The sequence below is a fragment of the Bos javanicus genome, chromosome 5 (genome assembly GCF_032452875.1).
Source record: "Bos javanicus breed banteng chromosome 5, ARS-OSU_banteng_1.0, whole genome shotgun sequence".
Lineage (NCBI taxonomy): Eukaryota > Metazoa > Chordata > Mammalia > Artiodactyla > Bovidae > Bos > Bos javanicus.
The window spans coordinates 99,684,526-99,698,426 of record NC_083872.1 but is presented as its reverse complement, the minus strand read 5'-3'; the positions used below and the strand labels follow the sequence as shown (position 1 = coordinate 99,698,426).

The 13,901-nt window shown below is 36.9% G+C and overlaps 1 protein-coding gene and 1 long non-coding RNA gene across 2 annotated transcripts in view; both read left to right on the top strand.

The window, feature by feature from the left end:
• LOC133248110 (NKG2-A/NKG2-B type II integral membrane protein-like) overlaps positions 1-13,183 on the top strand; it is a 39,966-nt gene extending 26,783 nt beyond the window's left edge. The window contains exons 4-5 of the mRNA XM_061417867.1: positions 10,342-10,493; positions 12,562-13,183. Of these exons, the coding sequence (XP_061273851.1) occupies positions 10,342-10,493; positions 12,562-12,666 (257 nt within the window). The 3' untranslated portion in view covers positions 12,667-13,183. The remainder of the gene's footprint in view (positions 1-10,341; positions 10,494-12,561) is intronic.
• Positions 6,355-9,276, top strand: LOC133248112 (uncharacterized). The gene is made up of 3 exons (XR_009736616.1): positions 6,355-6,632; positions 8,487-8,597; positions 9,159-9,276. It is a non-coding gene; the product is annotated as an uncharacterized LOC133248112 (long non-coding RNA).
• Positions 13,184-13,901: the final 718 nt, after the last annotated feature.

Below are 13,901 nucleotides of genomic sequence, written 5' to 3'. Positions count from 1 at the left end.
GTATCTATTTCTAAACGCTATCCTATTTCATTGATCTGAATATCTGCCTTCTTTCACCAATAACTTGATTATTGTGAACTTATAGGACGTTGTGAAGTGATGTGAGTTCTCCTGCATTGTCTTTTTCAAAATTGTTTTACCTTTTTTTTGCAAAGAAGAAAAGACTTACTTAGTGGCCATTTTTTATTATAATTCCATTACTAGTAAATAAAATCTTAGCTACTTGAAAAAAATGGCTGATTCTAAAATAGGGGTAGGAAATACATAAGAAGAGCCTGGAGATTTTTGTAGTTCTAGAAAATGGAGAAGTGCTTAAAACTGTAGAGGTATGTCAACTAGGTAAAGGAATTACCAATGGCCAAAGCTGGAACAATTTAAACAGCAAAAGTCACAGAAGGAAAAACACCAATACAGTATAATAACGCATATATATGGAATTTATAAAGATGGTGACAATAACCCTGTGTACAAGACAGCAAAAGAGACACTGATGTATAGAACAGTCTTATGGACTCTATGGGAGAGGGAGAGGGTGGGAAGATTTGGGAGAATGGCATTGAAACATGTAAAATATCATGTATGAAACGAGATACCAGTCCAGGTTCGATGCACGATACTGGATGCTTGGGGCTAGTGCACTGGGACAACCCAGAGGGATGGTATGGGGAGGGAGGAGGGATGAGGGTTCAGGATGGGGAACACATGTATACCTGTGGCGGATTCATTTTGATATTTGGCAAAACTAGTACAATTATGTAAAGTTTAAAAATAAAATAAAATTAAATTAAATAAATAAATACTAGGGAGAAAAAAAATTTATTTAAAAAAATTAAAATTAATATTCAACTTTCTACAAAATAAAAGCTTAATATGTTTCTTATTTTTTAACCTTTTTTTTTTTAATTGGAGGCAAATTGCTTTACAATGTTGTGCTGAATTCTATTATACAACAATGTGAGTCTGTCATAAGTATACATATGTCCCCTCTCACATGAATCTTTCTCCCACTCCATGCAGCTCCTGTAGGTTGTCACAGAGAACCAGGCTGTGTGTTTCTGATTATGACTGACTTAACTTTATAGAGCAATTAAGGGAGAAAAGGAATCATCATAATGTTTAGACTTCCAGTTTAAGACTATAGTTTATTTATCAATTTGTCTTTTTCAACCTTTCTCACTAGTATTTTATAATTCAGCATACAAACGGTGCCAATATTTGGTACATTTATACTATCAACTTAAAGCTTTTGACGCCATGAATTGTAGCCTACCAGGTTCTTCCATCCATGAGATTTTCCAGGCAAGAATACTGGAATGGGTTATCATTTCCTTCTCCAGGAGATCTTCCCAACCCAGGGATTGAACCTGGGTCCCCCACATTGTAGGCAGACGCTTTACCATCCAGGCCACCAAGGAAGTCCATTATAAATGATACTTTTTGTTTTTCTCAATTTCTAACAATTTATATAGAAATATAACCGATTTTGGGAGAAGGCAACGGCACCCCACTCCAGTACTCTTGCCTGGAAAATCCCATGGATGGAGGAGCCTGGTAGGCTGCAGTCCATGGGGTCGCTAAGAGTTGGACACGACTGAGCGACTTCACTTTCACATCTCACTTTCATGCATTGGAGAAGGAAATGGCAACCCACTCCAGTATTCTAGCCTGGAGAATCCCAGGGACGGGGGAGCCTGTTGGGCTGCCGTCTATGGGGTCGCACAGAGTCGGACACATTTGAAGCAGCAGCAGCAGCAGCATAACTGATTTTAATATTCTGTTCTATCTGAAACCATATTTCGGTTCGGTTCAGTTCAGTCGCTCAGTTGTGTCCGACTCTCTGCGACCCCATGGACTGCAGCACACCAGGCTTCCCTGTCCATCACCAACTCACGAAACACTCAAACTCATGTCCATCAAGTCAGTGATGCTATCCAACCATCTCATCTTCTGTCGTCCCCTTCTCCACCTGCCTTCAATCTTTCCCAGCATCAGGGTCTTTTCCAATGAGTCAGTTCTTTGCATCAAGTGGCCAAAGTATTGGACTTTCAGGTTCAGCCTCAGTCCTTCCAATGAATACTCAGGATTGATGTCCTTTAGGATTGACTGGTTGGATATGCTTGCAGTCCAGGGACTCTACTTACTGATTAGTTTTAGGAGGATTTTGGAGATACTTTGGAATTTGTGCAGACAATTATGTCATTTCACAAATAAACAGTTTTATTTCTCTTTCCAATCTATATGACATTTTATCATAGAGAAGTAGAGTCAACAGATGTAGTAAATTTATGGTTACCACCTAGACAGCAAATTAAAAAGCAGAGATATTACATTGCCAACAAAGGTCCCTATAGTTAAAGCTATGGCTTTTCCAGTAGTCATGTATGGATGTGAGAATTGGACCATAAAGAAGGCTGAGCATTGAAGAATTTATGCTTTTGAACAGTGGTGCTGGGTAAGACTCCCAAGATTCCCTTGGACTACAAGGAGATCAAACCATTCAGTCCTAAAGAAAATCAAGTCTTAATATTCATTGGAAGGACTGATGCTGAAGCTGAAGCTCTAATATTTTGGCCACCTGATGCAAAGAACGGACTCATTTGAAAAGACCCCGATGCTGGGAAAGATTGAAGGCAGGAGAAGAGGACGACAGAGGATGAGATGGTTGGATGGCATCACTGACTCAATGGACATGAGTTTAAGCAAGCTTTGGGAGATGGAGATGGACAGGGTTGCCTGGTGTGCTTCAGTCCATGGGGTTAGGGATACACTGGGAGATTAGCATTGACATCTACATATTGCCGTATATAAAAGAGAACCTGCTGTGTAGCACAGGGAACTCTACTCAATACTCTGTAATGGCCTATATAGAAAAAGAATCTAAAAGCAGAGTAGATACAGATATGTGTATAGCTGAATCACTCTGCTGTACACCTGAAACTATCACACATTATAAATCAGCTAGAATCCAATAAAAATTTTTTAAAGAAAAAAAAATGTGTGTCTTACTTATTCATTTGTGTGTTTCTTAAATATTTGCTTTTGCTCCTAAAACAAAACAAAACACGTCTTTCCACATATATGTTCATGAAGTAAGGGCCTGTTTGCCTCTCAATGCCTTTTCATCACATAGGAGACTTCAAAGTGCACACTCAATATTCAGTGAGACTCTGGAGTCAGTGATACTCCTCTATTTTTCACATGTTATATTATGACTGTATATGAATTCCTGACCTATGAAAATATTTTAAATAAATGAATACAGAATTGATGTTGGAGTCTCACAGAGAAATATTTTATAACTTTTAGATGAGTTTGTAGATGACTAATACAAAATAAATTACCGAGAAAATTTAAAGTAGTAGTAAATAAAGAAATAAAAACACATCTTTTTTCTGAAAAATATTTTTATGACCTGTAAACATTGCCAGAACTTTCTTCCTCATCAGTTCAGTTCAGTTCAGTCGCTCAGTCATGTCTGACTCTTGGCGACCCCATGAATCGAAGCACACCAGGCCTCACTGTCCATCACCAACTCTGGAGTTCACTCAAACTCATGTCCATTGAGTCGGTGATGCCATCCAGCCATCTCATCCTCTGTCATCCCCTTCTCCTCCTGCCCCTAATCCTTCCCAGCATCAGAGTCTTTTCCAATGAGTCAACTCTTCGTGTGAGGTGGTCAAAGTATTGGAATTTCAGCTTTAGCATATTACTTCCAAAGAACAACCAGGACTGATCTCCTTTAGAATAGACTGGTTGGATCTCCTTGCAATCCATGGGACTCTCAAGAGTCTTCGCCAACATCACAGATCAAAAGCATCAATTCTTCGGTGCTCAGCTTTCTTCACAGTCCAACTCTCACATCCATACATGACCACTGGAAAAACCATAGCCTTGACTAGATGGACCTTTGTTGGCAAAGTTATGTCTCTGCTTTTGAATATGCTATCTAGGTTAGTCATAACTTTCCTTTCAAGGAGTAATGGTCTTTTAATTTCATGGCTGCAATCACCATCTGCAGTGATTTTGGAGTCCAAAAATAAAGTCTGACACTGTTTGCACTGTTTCCCCATCTTTTTCTCATGAAGTGACGGGACTGGATGCCATGATCTTTGTTTTCTGAATGTTGAGCTTTAAGCCAACTTTTTCACTCTCCTCTTAAAGAAATGCAAAAAAGCAAAATGGCTGTCTGGGGAGGCCTTACAAATAGCTGTGAAAAGAAGAGACGTGAAAAGCAAAGGAGAAAAGGAAAGATACAAGCATCTGAATGCAGAGTTCCAAATAATAGCAAGCAGAGTTAAGAAAGCCTTCCTCAGTGATCAATGCAAAGAAATAGAGGAAAACAACAAAATGGGAAAGACTAGGGATATCTTCAAAAAATTAGAGATACCAAGGGAACATTTCATGCAAAGATCAGCTCGATAAAACACAGAAATGGTATGGCCCTAACAGAAGCAGAAGATATTAAGAAGAGGTGGCAAGAATACACAGAAGAACTGTACAAAAAAGAACTTCACGACCAAGATAATCAGGATGGTGTGATCACTCACCTAGAGCCAGACATCCTGGAATGTGAAGTCAAGTGGGCCTTAGAAAGCATCACTACAAACAAAGCTAGTGGAGGTGATGGAATTCCAGTTGAGCTATTCCAAATCCTGAAAGATGATGCTGTGAAAGTGCTGCCCTCAATATGCCAGCAAATTTGGAAAACTCAGCAGTGGCCACAGGACTGCAAAAGGTCAGTTTTCATTTCAATCCCAAAGAAAGGCAATGCCAAAGAGTGCTCAAACTACCGCACAATTGCACTCATCTCACATGCTAGTAAAGTAATGCTCAAAATTCTCCAAGCCAGGCTTCAGCAATATGTGAACCATGAACTTCCTGATGTTCAAGCTGGTTTTAGAAATGGCAGAGGAACCAGAGATCAAATTGCCAACATCTGCTGGATCATAGAAAAAGCAAGAGAGTTCCAGAAAAGCATCTATTTCTGCTTTATTGACTATGCCAAAGCCTTTGACTGTGTGGGTCACAATAAACTGGAAAATTCTTAAAGAGATGGGAATACCAGACCACCTGACCGGCCTCTTGAGAAATTTGTATGCAGGTGAGGAAGCAACAGTTATAACTGGACATGGAACAACAGACTGGTTCCAAATAGGAAAAGGAGTTCATCAAGGCTGTATATTGTCACCCTGTTTATTTAATTTATATGCAGAGTACATCATGAGAAACGCTGTACTGGAAGAAAAACAAACTGGAATCAAGATTGCCGGGAGAAATATCAATAACCTCAGATACGCAGATGACATCACCCTCATGGCAGAAAGTGAAGAGGAACACAAAGGCTTCTTGATGAAAGTCAAAGTGGAGAGTGAAAAAGTTGGCTTAAAACTCAACATTCAGAAAATGAAAATCATGGCATCCAGTCCTACCACTTCATGGGAAATAGATGGGGAAACAGGGAAACAGTGTCAGACTTTATTTTTCTGGGCTCCAAAATCACTGCAGATGGTGACTGCAGCCATGAAATTAAAAGACGCTTACTCCTTGATAGGATAGTTATGACCAACCTAAATAGAATATTTAAAAGCATGGATATTACTTTGCCAACAAAGGTCCATCTAGTCAAGGCTATGGCTTTTCCTGTGGTCATGTATGGATGTGATAGTTGAACTGTGAAGAAAGCTGAGCACCGAAGAATTGATGCTTTTGAACTGTGGTGCTGGAGAAGACTCTTGAGAGTCCCTTGGACTGCAAGGATATCCAACCAGTCCCTTCTGAAGGAGATCAGCCCTGGGATTTCTTTGGAAGGAATGCTAAAGCTGAAACTCCAGTACTTTGGCCACCTCATGGAAGAGTTGACTCGTTGGAAAAGACTCTGATGCTGGGAGGGATTGGGGGCCGGAGGAGAAGTGGACAACACAGGATGAGATGGCTGGATGGCATCACTGACTCGATGGACGTTGAGTCTCAGTGAACTCCGGGAGTTGGTGATGGACAGGGAGGCCTGATGTGCTGCGATTCACGGGGTCACAAAGAGTCAGACATGACTGAGTGACTGAACTGAACTGAAAAAAGTTTTATATGTAGTAACTCTTCTGAATTAGGGACAAGTATCCTTAAATACAAACTGTCAATGGAATTATGATTTCCTGCATTATAATAGAAATGACACAATGAGATTATATGGAAAAAATAAATAATGCCTAGATTTAGTAAACTTATCTAAGAGTAAAACTAAAACATTGAAGTTACTCTTGACAAAGCGTAAATGTTCAGCATTGATGAATGAAGTGAAAGCAACTTAACAGCAGGGTGATCATGTCCTTTGTCCCCCTATATCTTTTAGAAAGGGAAATCAATTCTCAGAGGAACTCACCAAAGAACAAACTAACTGATACACTACATATCCCAAGTCTCCTATATTCTGGAGTTGTGTGACGAGATAAACTGTCTTCAAAATACCCAAGCGTAAGAATTTCCTGTTTCAGTGACACGGTGATAAGAATGTACATTTTCCACTATTGTTTCACTCTGGGCCTTCACAGGGCAGTCTGTGAAGACCACAGACATTGTTTGATTTTCACAGTAACCTGGCCACTCACGAGAAGAGGCAGGACTCTGGCCTGTAGAAGGTATGTGTTTCCCTCTCCTTTCTAATTCCTCATCTCATTTAGCAGGAGATTACAAATGCCAATGTGGTTTGACTTAGGGACGATTACTAAGCAAACGAATTAAAGAGATATTGGTATCTGTATTTGATATTTGGGTATTTTAATTTTGGGAGAAAGTAAGAATAAAATATGAAGTATTTGGGAATATTTCTTAAAACGTTCAAATTCTTGCCTGCAGACGTTATTCAAGTGAATACATACATGTGTAACTGATTTTGTTAATCATTGCAATTTAAGACGGAGTATCAGTAGCATCAGGACAAGGGACAGTTAACATTGTATTTTGTCATCAATAGACGTATAATTAGATACAGTATTAAATATATAACTCAGCCCTTAAATATAGAATGTTAAAATGGATTCATAGAATTGTGAATGGCCAATATAATTCTTCACTGATCTAGTTAAAGTAAAAATCAGAATATGGTACCTCCAGGAAAATGCTGGATTACCTCAATTATATATGATCACTGCTTTATAAAAAAAAAAAAAAAAACTTGATCGCAATATTGAAGAAAGATAAATCACAGTAACACAGAGATTTCTGTCTAATAAATTACATTGCCTGATATGAATAATACAATGGCAATTGCATTAAAATAGGAAATAAAATAAAAGTCAAATTTAATATTAGGTTTTTTACTTGCTTTATATCATACATATCTTTATTCTCATTTTAGATTAGTAAACTCATTTGCTAAATACTAAATAATTTTTAATGGTCATACATTGTAAATTTCAAGGCCAGAGTTAATTGTAGATTGCACTGACTACAGAATCCATTGACTGAATTATTAAGCCACATTATTGATTTCTTATAATTGCTGATACAACTAAAGCTTCCCTCATTGACTTAACAGCCTCAGGATCTTCCTGGAAGTTTATACCAACATTGTTCTTCCATAAATGATGTATGCTTTTCCTTATCGATTTGTGATTTCATATCTTAGCCATTGTCAATTGTCAATTACTCATGTAAAATAAGTATTTAATGTCATTTTAACATTGTTTTGTCTTTATATGATAAAAACTTTTGGAGAATTTAATATGTCATGTACCATTTTTAACATGTAAAATATTTCATTAATTTTTTAATGATTTCTTTGAGCTCCACAATCACTCAAAATACAATTATTTAATAGCATCTCATTCCCTTTTCATTAATGAATGTCCCAATTAAAGTAGTTTAATGCAGAGTGTACCATATATGCCAATACTGTTATTCCCTCATCATAGAAAGCTGTCTTTAACTTTTAATGGATTTTAAACTTACCTATATAATAGGTGCATGTTTTTCCAATATGCACTTTAATTTGAACAAAGATATTATAACAATTTTAAAGGGTTTCTGTTAATTTTGACTTTCAATTCATCAGGATATTACTATTCATGAACTTTTTCAGTAATCTGCTAATTTTCATTGTTCCAATAAACAAGTAACATTATGTCAAATAGAATATTTTTTAAAATATTTACTTGTTTTTAACTGATTGATGACTGGTTTACAATATTGGTTTGATTTCTGTCATACATCAGCATAAATTAACCATAGGTGTACATATGTCCCCTCCTTTGAGTTTGCCTCTCACCTCGCACCCATTCCCACCACTCTTGGTTATTAAACACCAAATAGTATCTTTAAAACTACTTACTCTACCATGAAACAGTTGTCTAAAGGTCTACTGAAATGAGAACCAAACTTGGATTTGCTCAGCTGCTAAATGAGTGCTGTTAACTGATCTCACACATCACCCAGTTTAACCTTTCAAGGCTTCTTGTGCTTTTATACACCATTTATTAACTACTTATGTGAAGTTTCCATAGAGCAACATCCTTGACATTAAACAGCCACAGAGATGAAGAACCAAAAGGAAAACTACTCGGAACCGAGTCTGGTTAAGGACACCAGGAGACAGCAAATGAGAGGTAAGATCCTGAAAAGATCAATTTTAACAGTTGAGCAGGAGAAAAACTACATGGGATTAAACTTTCAAATTGCCTTTCGTTGTGTCAATGGAATGACAGGAACTACCCCTGCAAGTGTAAAGCATTTACCCGCTTACATGTTTTTATTAATGAGACTTAGAGCTGGAGTTTGAAATACAATATTCTAATATGACATATGTGCTGTGCTGTGCTTAGTCGCTCAGTTGTGTCCAACTCTTTGCCACCCCATGGACTGTAGCCCGCCAGGCTCCTCTGTCTATGGGGATTCTCCAGGCATGAATGCTGGAGAAGGTTGCCATGCCCTCCTCTAGGACTACTTACCCAGGCATTGCTGTAATTTGTAGTCTTTGATCTACAACTCGTGAAGCCTTATATTCGCTGAAAAAGGAATGGTATATTCTGAGAGGAGGATTGCAATGGTAGATATTGTTTTGGGGTCCAAGTTGATGTCTTTGAATTCTCACGGATGTGGGATATTTTGTTCTTCTAAAATAACTGTCTCCATCACTCTTCTCAGTGTTTCCTTTTCTCTCCCTGCAGATTCACCATCAGCTCGAGAGAAGCTCATTGTTGTGATCCTGGGAATCGTCTGTTTTGTCTTGATGTATACTATAGTGAGAGTGATAACTTTTATTCCACGTAAGTCAAGTTTTGAAAGATTATGATTGAACCTTTCATTTTTAATGATCGTCAGTGCCTCTAAAATATCATATTATTATGGAATAGAACTCTTATTTTAATGTGTGCATTTAGCCTAAGTATTGAATGGCAAATGAGTTGAGCAAAGTGTAAATTACAGAATGATTGTCGGGAAAATTAAATATATACACAGCTATTTTCTGATTTCGTAACTCAAAGATATACTTTAAGAAACTGAAACACCTTATTGAGAAAAACAAATTAATTCTTGAGATTGCTTGAACCAACTATTGTAAGAGTGGTGGAGTCTTTTCATTAAGATATTTGAAATATACACCCCCCAGTCTTCATTACCTCATTAATTATTCTTAAAGCAATATTTCCCAGATCATCCTACAGCCTACAAATACCAGGTTTAAACTAAAAACTAAAATGATTATTATCTATTTAAATCAATGTTAATATTTTAAAAGATTACTTCCATTTTTTTCTAGGTACACAAATATCAGAACAGAATAAGATGTCTCTGGTAACAAAGCTCCCTAAAGGTACATAATGATTTCAAACTTCTATTATAAATATGGTTTGTATTTTGTCTCTCTCTTAGGCTAGTGAAGATAGAAACAGATCTGGGGATAAAACATAAATTATAAAAACAGGCAACAATATTCCTAAATAATGATTATAGGAGAGTCTTTCTCCCTATGCAACAATATGATCACCATATCCATTGTTGGCAATTGGCTGTAATTTCCTCATGATATAATATGATAAAAGACAAATAATTTTGCTATTCTAAAATAGTTTCATTTCTTGATTTTTAAGACATGTAACTAGTCGATATTTCTATGTGTTTGCTTTATATGGGGACATAAATTGGGATATGAGAGCAGACCCTCTCTATGTATGTATGAATGAGACTTGTTTTATATGTCTTTATATGCAGCCTTGAGGATGCATAGGTATGTTATTTTATATATGTGTATGTATGCATACATGTTTATATCTATGCATATGTGTAAGTTAATTTTTTATTTTTCAAATTCAAATTGTTTTTGAATAGTAATTCATAATCTTTCTTCAGAATGTCATTGTGGTCATTGTCCAAAAGACTGGCTTACATATTCCAACAACTGCTATTATACTAGTTTGGAAAAAAAATCATGGAATGAAAGTTTGATATCCTGTGCTACTAAGAATTCTACTCTGCTTTATATAGACAATGAAGAAGAAATGGTAAGATATTAAATGTTTCCAACACTTTGCTAAAGGCTTCATTTAGTCAACATTATATTTGTTAGGATTTACTTGTGCTTTTGTACATATTTATAGCTTGTTTATTTTAAGGTCTGTTAGTATTCCATTAAACAATGGAATATAACTTTATGATACTTTATTTACATTTTTATACCATTCTTGCATGTGTGGTAATTTCTGGTTCTTGCTTTTCATAGAAAACCAAGCTTCTATAAATCTATTAAATTCTAAAATACACTGTGCTATCTAATTTTATCATAAATCAAGGAAAATAAACATATGATTTTGCCTATAGAATTATGTAATTGCACATCAGATCACGGAATAGAAGTTTCAACTTCCCAGCAGCCCCACCCCTCTGTAATATCTTATCACGTCTCACCTCCTTATTTACTCTCTATCCTGACTTTTGATATTATAGAATCTCTTTGATTGCTTTTGAATCATGTACATGGAATCCCATGTTCGTGCTTAGTCATTCGTGTCTGACTCTTTGCAACCTTATTAACTTCAGCCTGTCAGGCTCCTGTGTCCATGGAATTTTCCAGGCAAGAATACTGAAGTGGGTTTCCATTTTCTACTCCAGCACATGGAATCATACAGGTTGTCCCTGTCTCATCACTGCCATATGATATTTTGCAGTTCCTCCAACTTTTTGCATTTGTGTGAAGTTTGTGAATTTCCACAGCTCATTGTGTGAATTCAACAGTTAAGATCCATTCTTTCCAATGCCGCTGGGTGGAGATGGAGTCTTACACCCTCAGGGATCAAGAGGCTTCTTAGCTTCAGTAGTTTTAGTCAAGACATCCCCTTTGCTGGTCCCACCCCCACCCCTATCACCCGACCCTAGTATCTCTCAGTGGAGGAAACAGAGGCAATTTCTCTGACTGCTCCTTGTTAGTAAGTGTCCTGATGGATCACCTTGTAAGGCTTACCTGGTGTTGCCTACACGATTCTCTCAACACACAGGAGGAATAGCTTACCTGTGCTACACCCAACAGCTAGGTTAGGTATGGGGTGTTTGGGAAGTAAGAGGCCTAGGTCACTTTCACCTGGTTGGTGGGGAGATACAAGACGCACCTAATTATCACTCCCTCATCTCCCACCTTGTTCTCTCATCACGGAGAAGTGATTAGCAATTACAGAGGAGTGGGACTGCTGGGAAGTCTCAAGCCACATCACCCTTCTCTTTCCACCTTTCAGAGTTCTCCTTTCTCGTGTCTTTCATTAGTTCCCATGTTACAGTTGAACTTAGCAGGGAGGAGCAGAGAGAAATGAGTCTCTGACCCCTTGTCTGGTCCACTGATTCCACCAGTACAGAAACAGATGGCTTTGGGGTTTATCTAGTCAAAGAATGGTGTCAGGCTCAGAAAACCAAATCCGGCTCTCATGTCACTTATTTTTTCAATTTCATTTCCTTAATTTCCCTCTAAAACTGAAATTCTGAGAAACATATAATAGTAGAGAAATCCATTGATATTGTCACAATATCCAGAAAAATGAATGTCATGGAATCTAAAGACTTATTTAAAGCCTTGCTGTGTTAGTTTTGACAGGAGGAAAAATGAAATTATATGAGTCAGAATTTTCCTCATTGCACATATTCAATTACTCCACCTTCTTATCCCTTAGGCTTAATGTTAGATGCAGTTCACATCTGTAAGTCTCCCCAAGTTGTTATGCAAGGTGTATTCTTTTGTGGGATCTCTATAACTAATTCATGTCTTTGTAAATATTCCCTTTATTAAATGGCTGTCAAAAAAAAAGGAATTTTCCTTATTAACATTAGAACACAGTGAAACTGATAAGTATAAATGTTGAGTTAATTTTGAATCAAAAGTACAGATATTGGTTAATATTTATGGCACTATTAAAACTCAAACTTTCAACTCCTATATTTTTTAGTGTTAGATTAGAATCCAACATGCTCAATTTTTTCAAAGAATGAAAGATGCTATGAAAGAACACATCCTTTGGCCTGCATTTTAAAAATTAACAAAAACATTTCATAATGACTATTTAAGTGAAAATTCTTTATTTTGACTAGAAATTTCTGATGTCCCTATCAATTATATCGTGGATTCAAGTCTCTCGTGAAGGCCGCGGTCGTCCTTGGAAGTGGCTAAATGGTTCCACTTGCAATCTACAGTAAGTTTGTAAAAAGAATGCTATATAGAGGAGGAAAAATACAAAAAAGAAATATTTTTAAAATAACATGAATACATTTGTTTTAGTCAAATTATAGAAAGCTGAAGGAAGATATTGAAAGTTAATAAAATGTTGATACCAATGTTGAAAACCAGGCTACTCTGTAGCCCGATTTCCTAGTAACAAGCTCTAACTGAAATTTTATTAAAGACTTCATTACCCATTTTCAAAATATCTTGTATTACAGTTACATGGAAAATGCTATTGTTTCATGAGTTGTCTTCATAGAATATAACAGAATTATGCATTTTTCCATAACAGGATAACAGACAATGTACCTGATGAACATAACTGTGCTGTACAATATTTATGGGGCATAAAAGCAGAAGACTGTCAGTTTCCAAATACATATCATTGCAAGCACAAGCTTGAGAATTAAAATATGAGTTTGGATGCTGTTGGGTAACTTGACCTTTTATGAAATGGAAATAATATTCTGATTGCATAAATTTTAAAGTGAACTATATTATTTTTTCTGATAATGAATGTTTTTCAAAAACAGTTGAAATATAATTGTGTGTGCTCATTCGTTCAGTTGTGTCTGACTCTTTGAGACCCCATGGACTATAGGCTGTCAGGCTTCTCTGTCCAAGGAATTCTCCATTCAAGAATACTGGAGTGGTTCTATTCCCAGATTTTTAAGAAATTTCCACACTGTTCTCCATAGTGGCTGTACCAGTTTGCATTCCCATCAACAGTGTAAGAGGGTTTCCTTTTTCTGCACACCCTCTCCAGCTATTTGTCAACCTTTTTATGGTGGCCATTCTGACCGGCAGAGACAATACCTCATTGTGTTTTTAATTTGCATTTTCTAGTAATGAGTGATGTTGTGATATGAGAAACCTACATATATTTTCGTGTGTTTTATTAGCCCTCTGTATATCTTCTTTGGAGAAATGTCTGTTTACTTCTTTGGCCCACTTTTTTTTTTAATTTTATTTTATTTTTACACTTTACAATATTGTATTGGTTTTGCCAAATATCGAAATGAATCCGCCACAGGTATACATGTGTTCCCCATCCTGAACCCTCCTCCCTCCACCCTTCCCACACCATCCCTCTGGGTCGTCCCAGTGCACCAGCCCCAAGCATCCAGTATCCTGCATCGAACCTGGACTGGCGACTCGTTCCGTAAATGATATTATACGTATTTCAATGTTTGGCCCACTTTTTGATTGG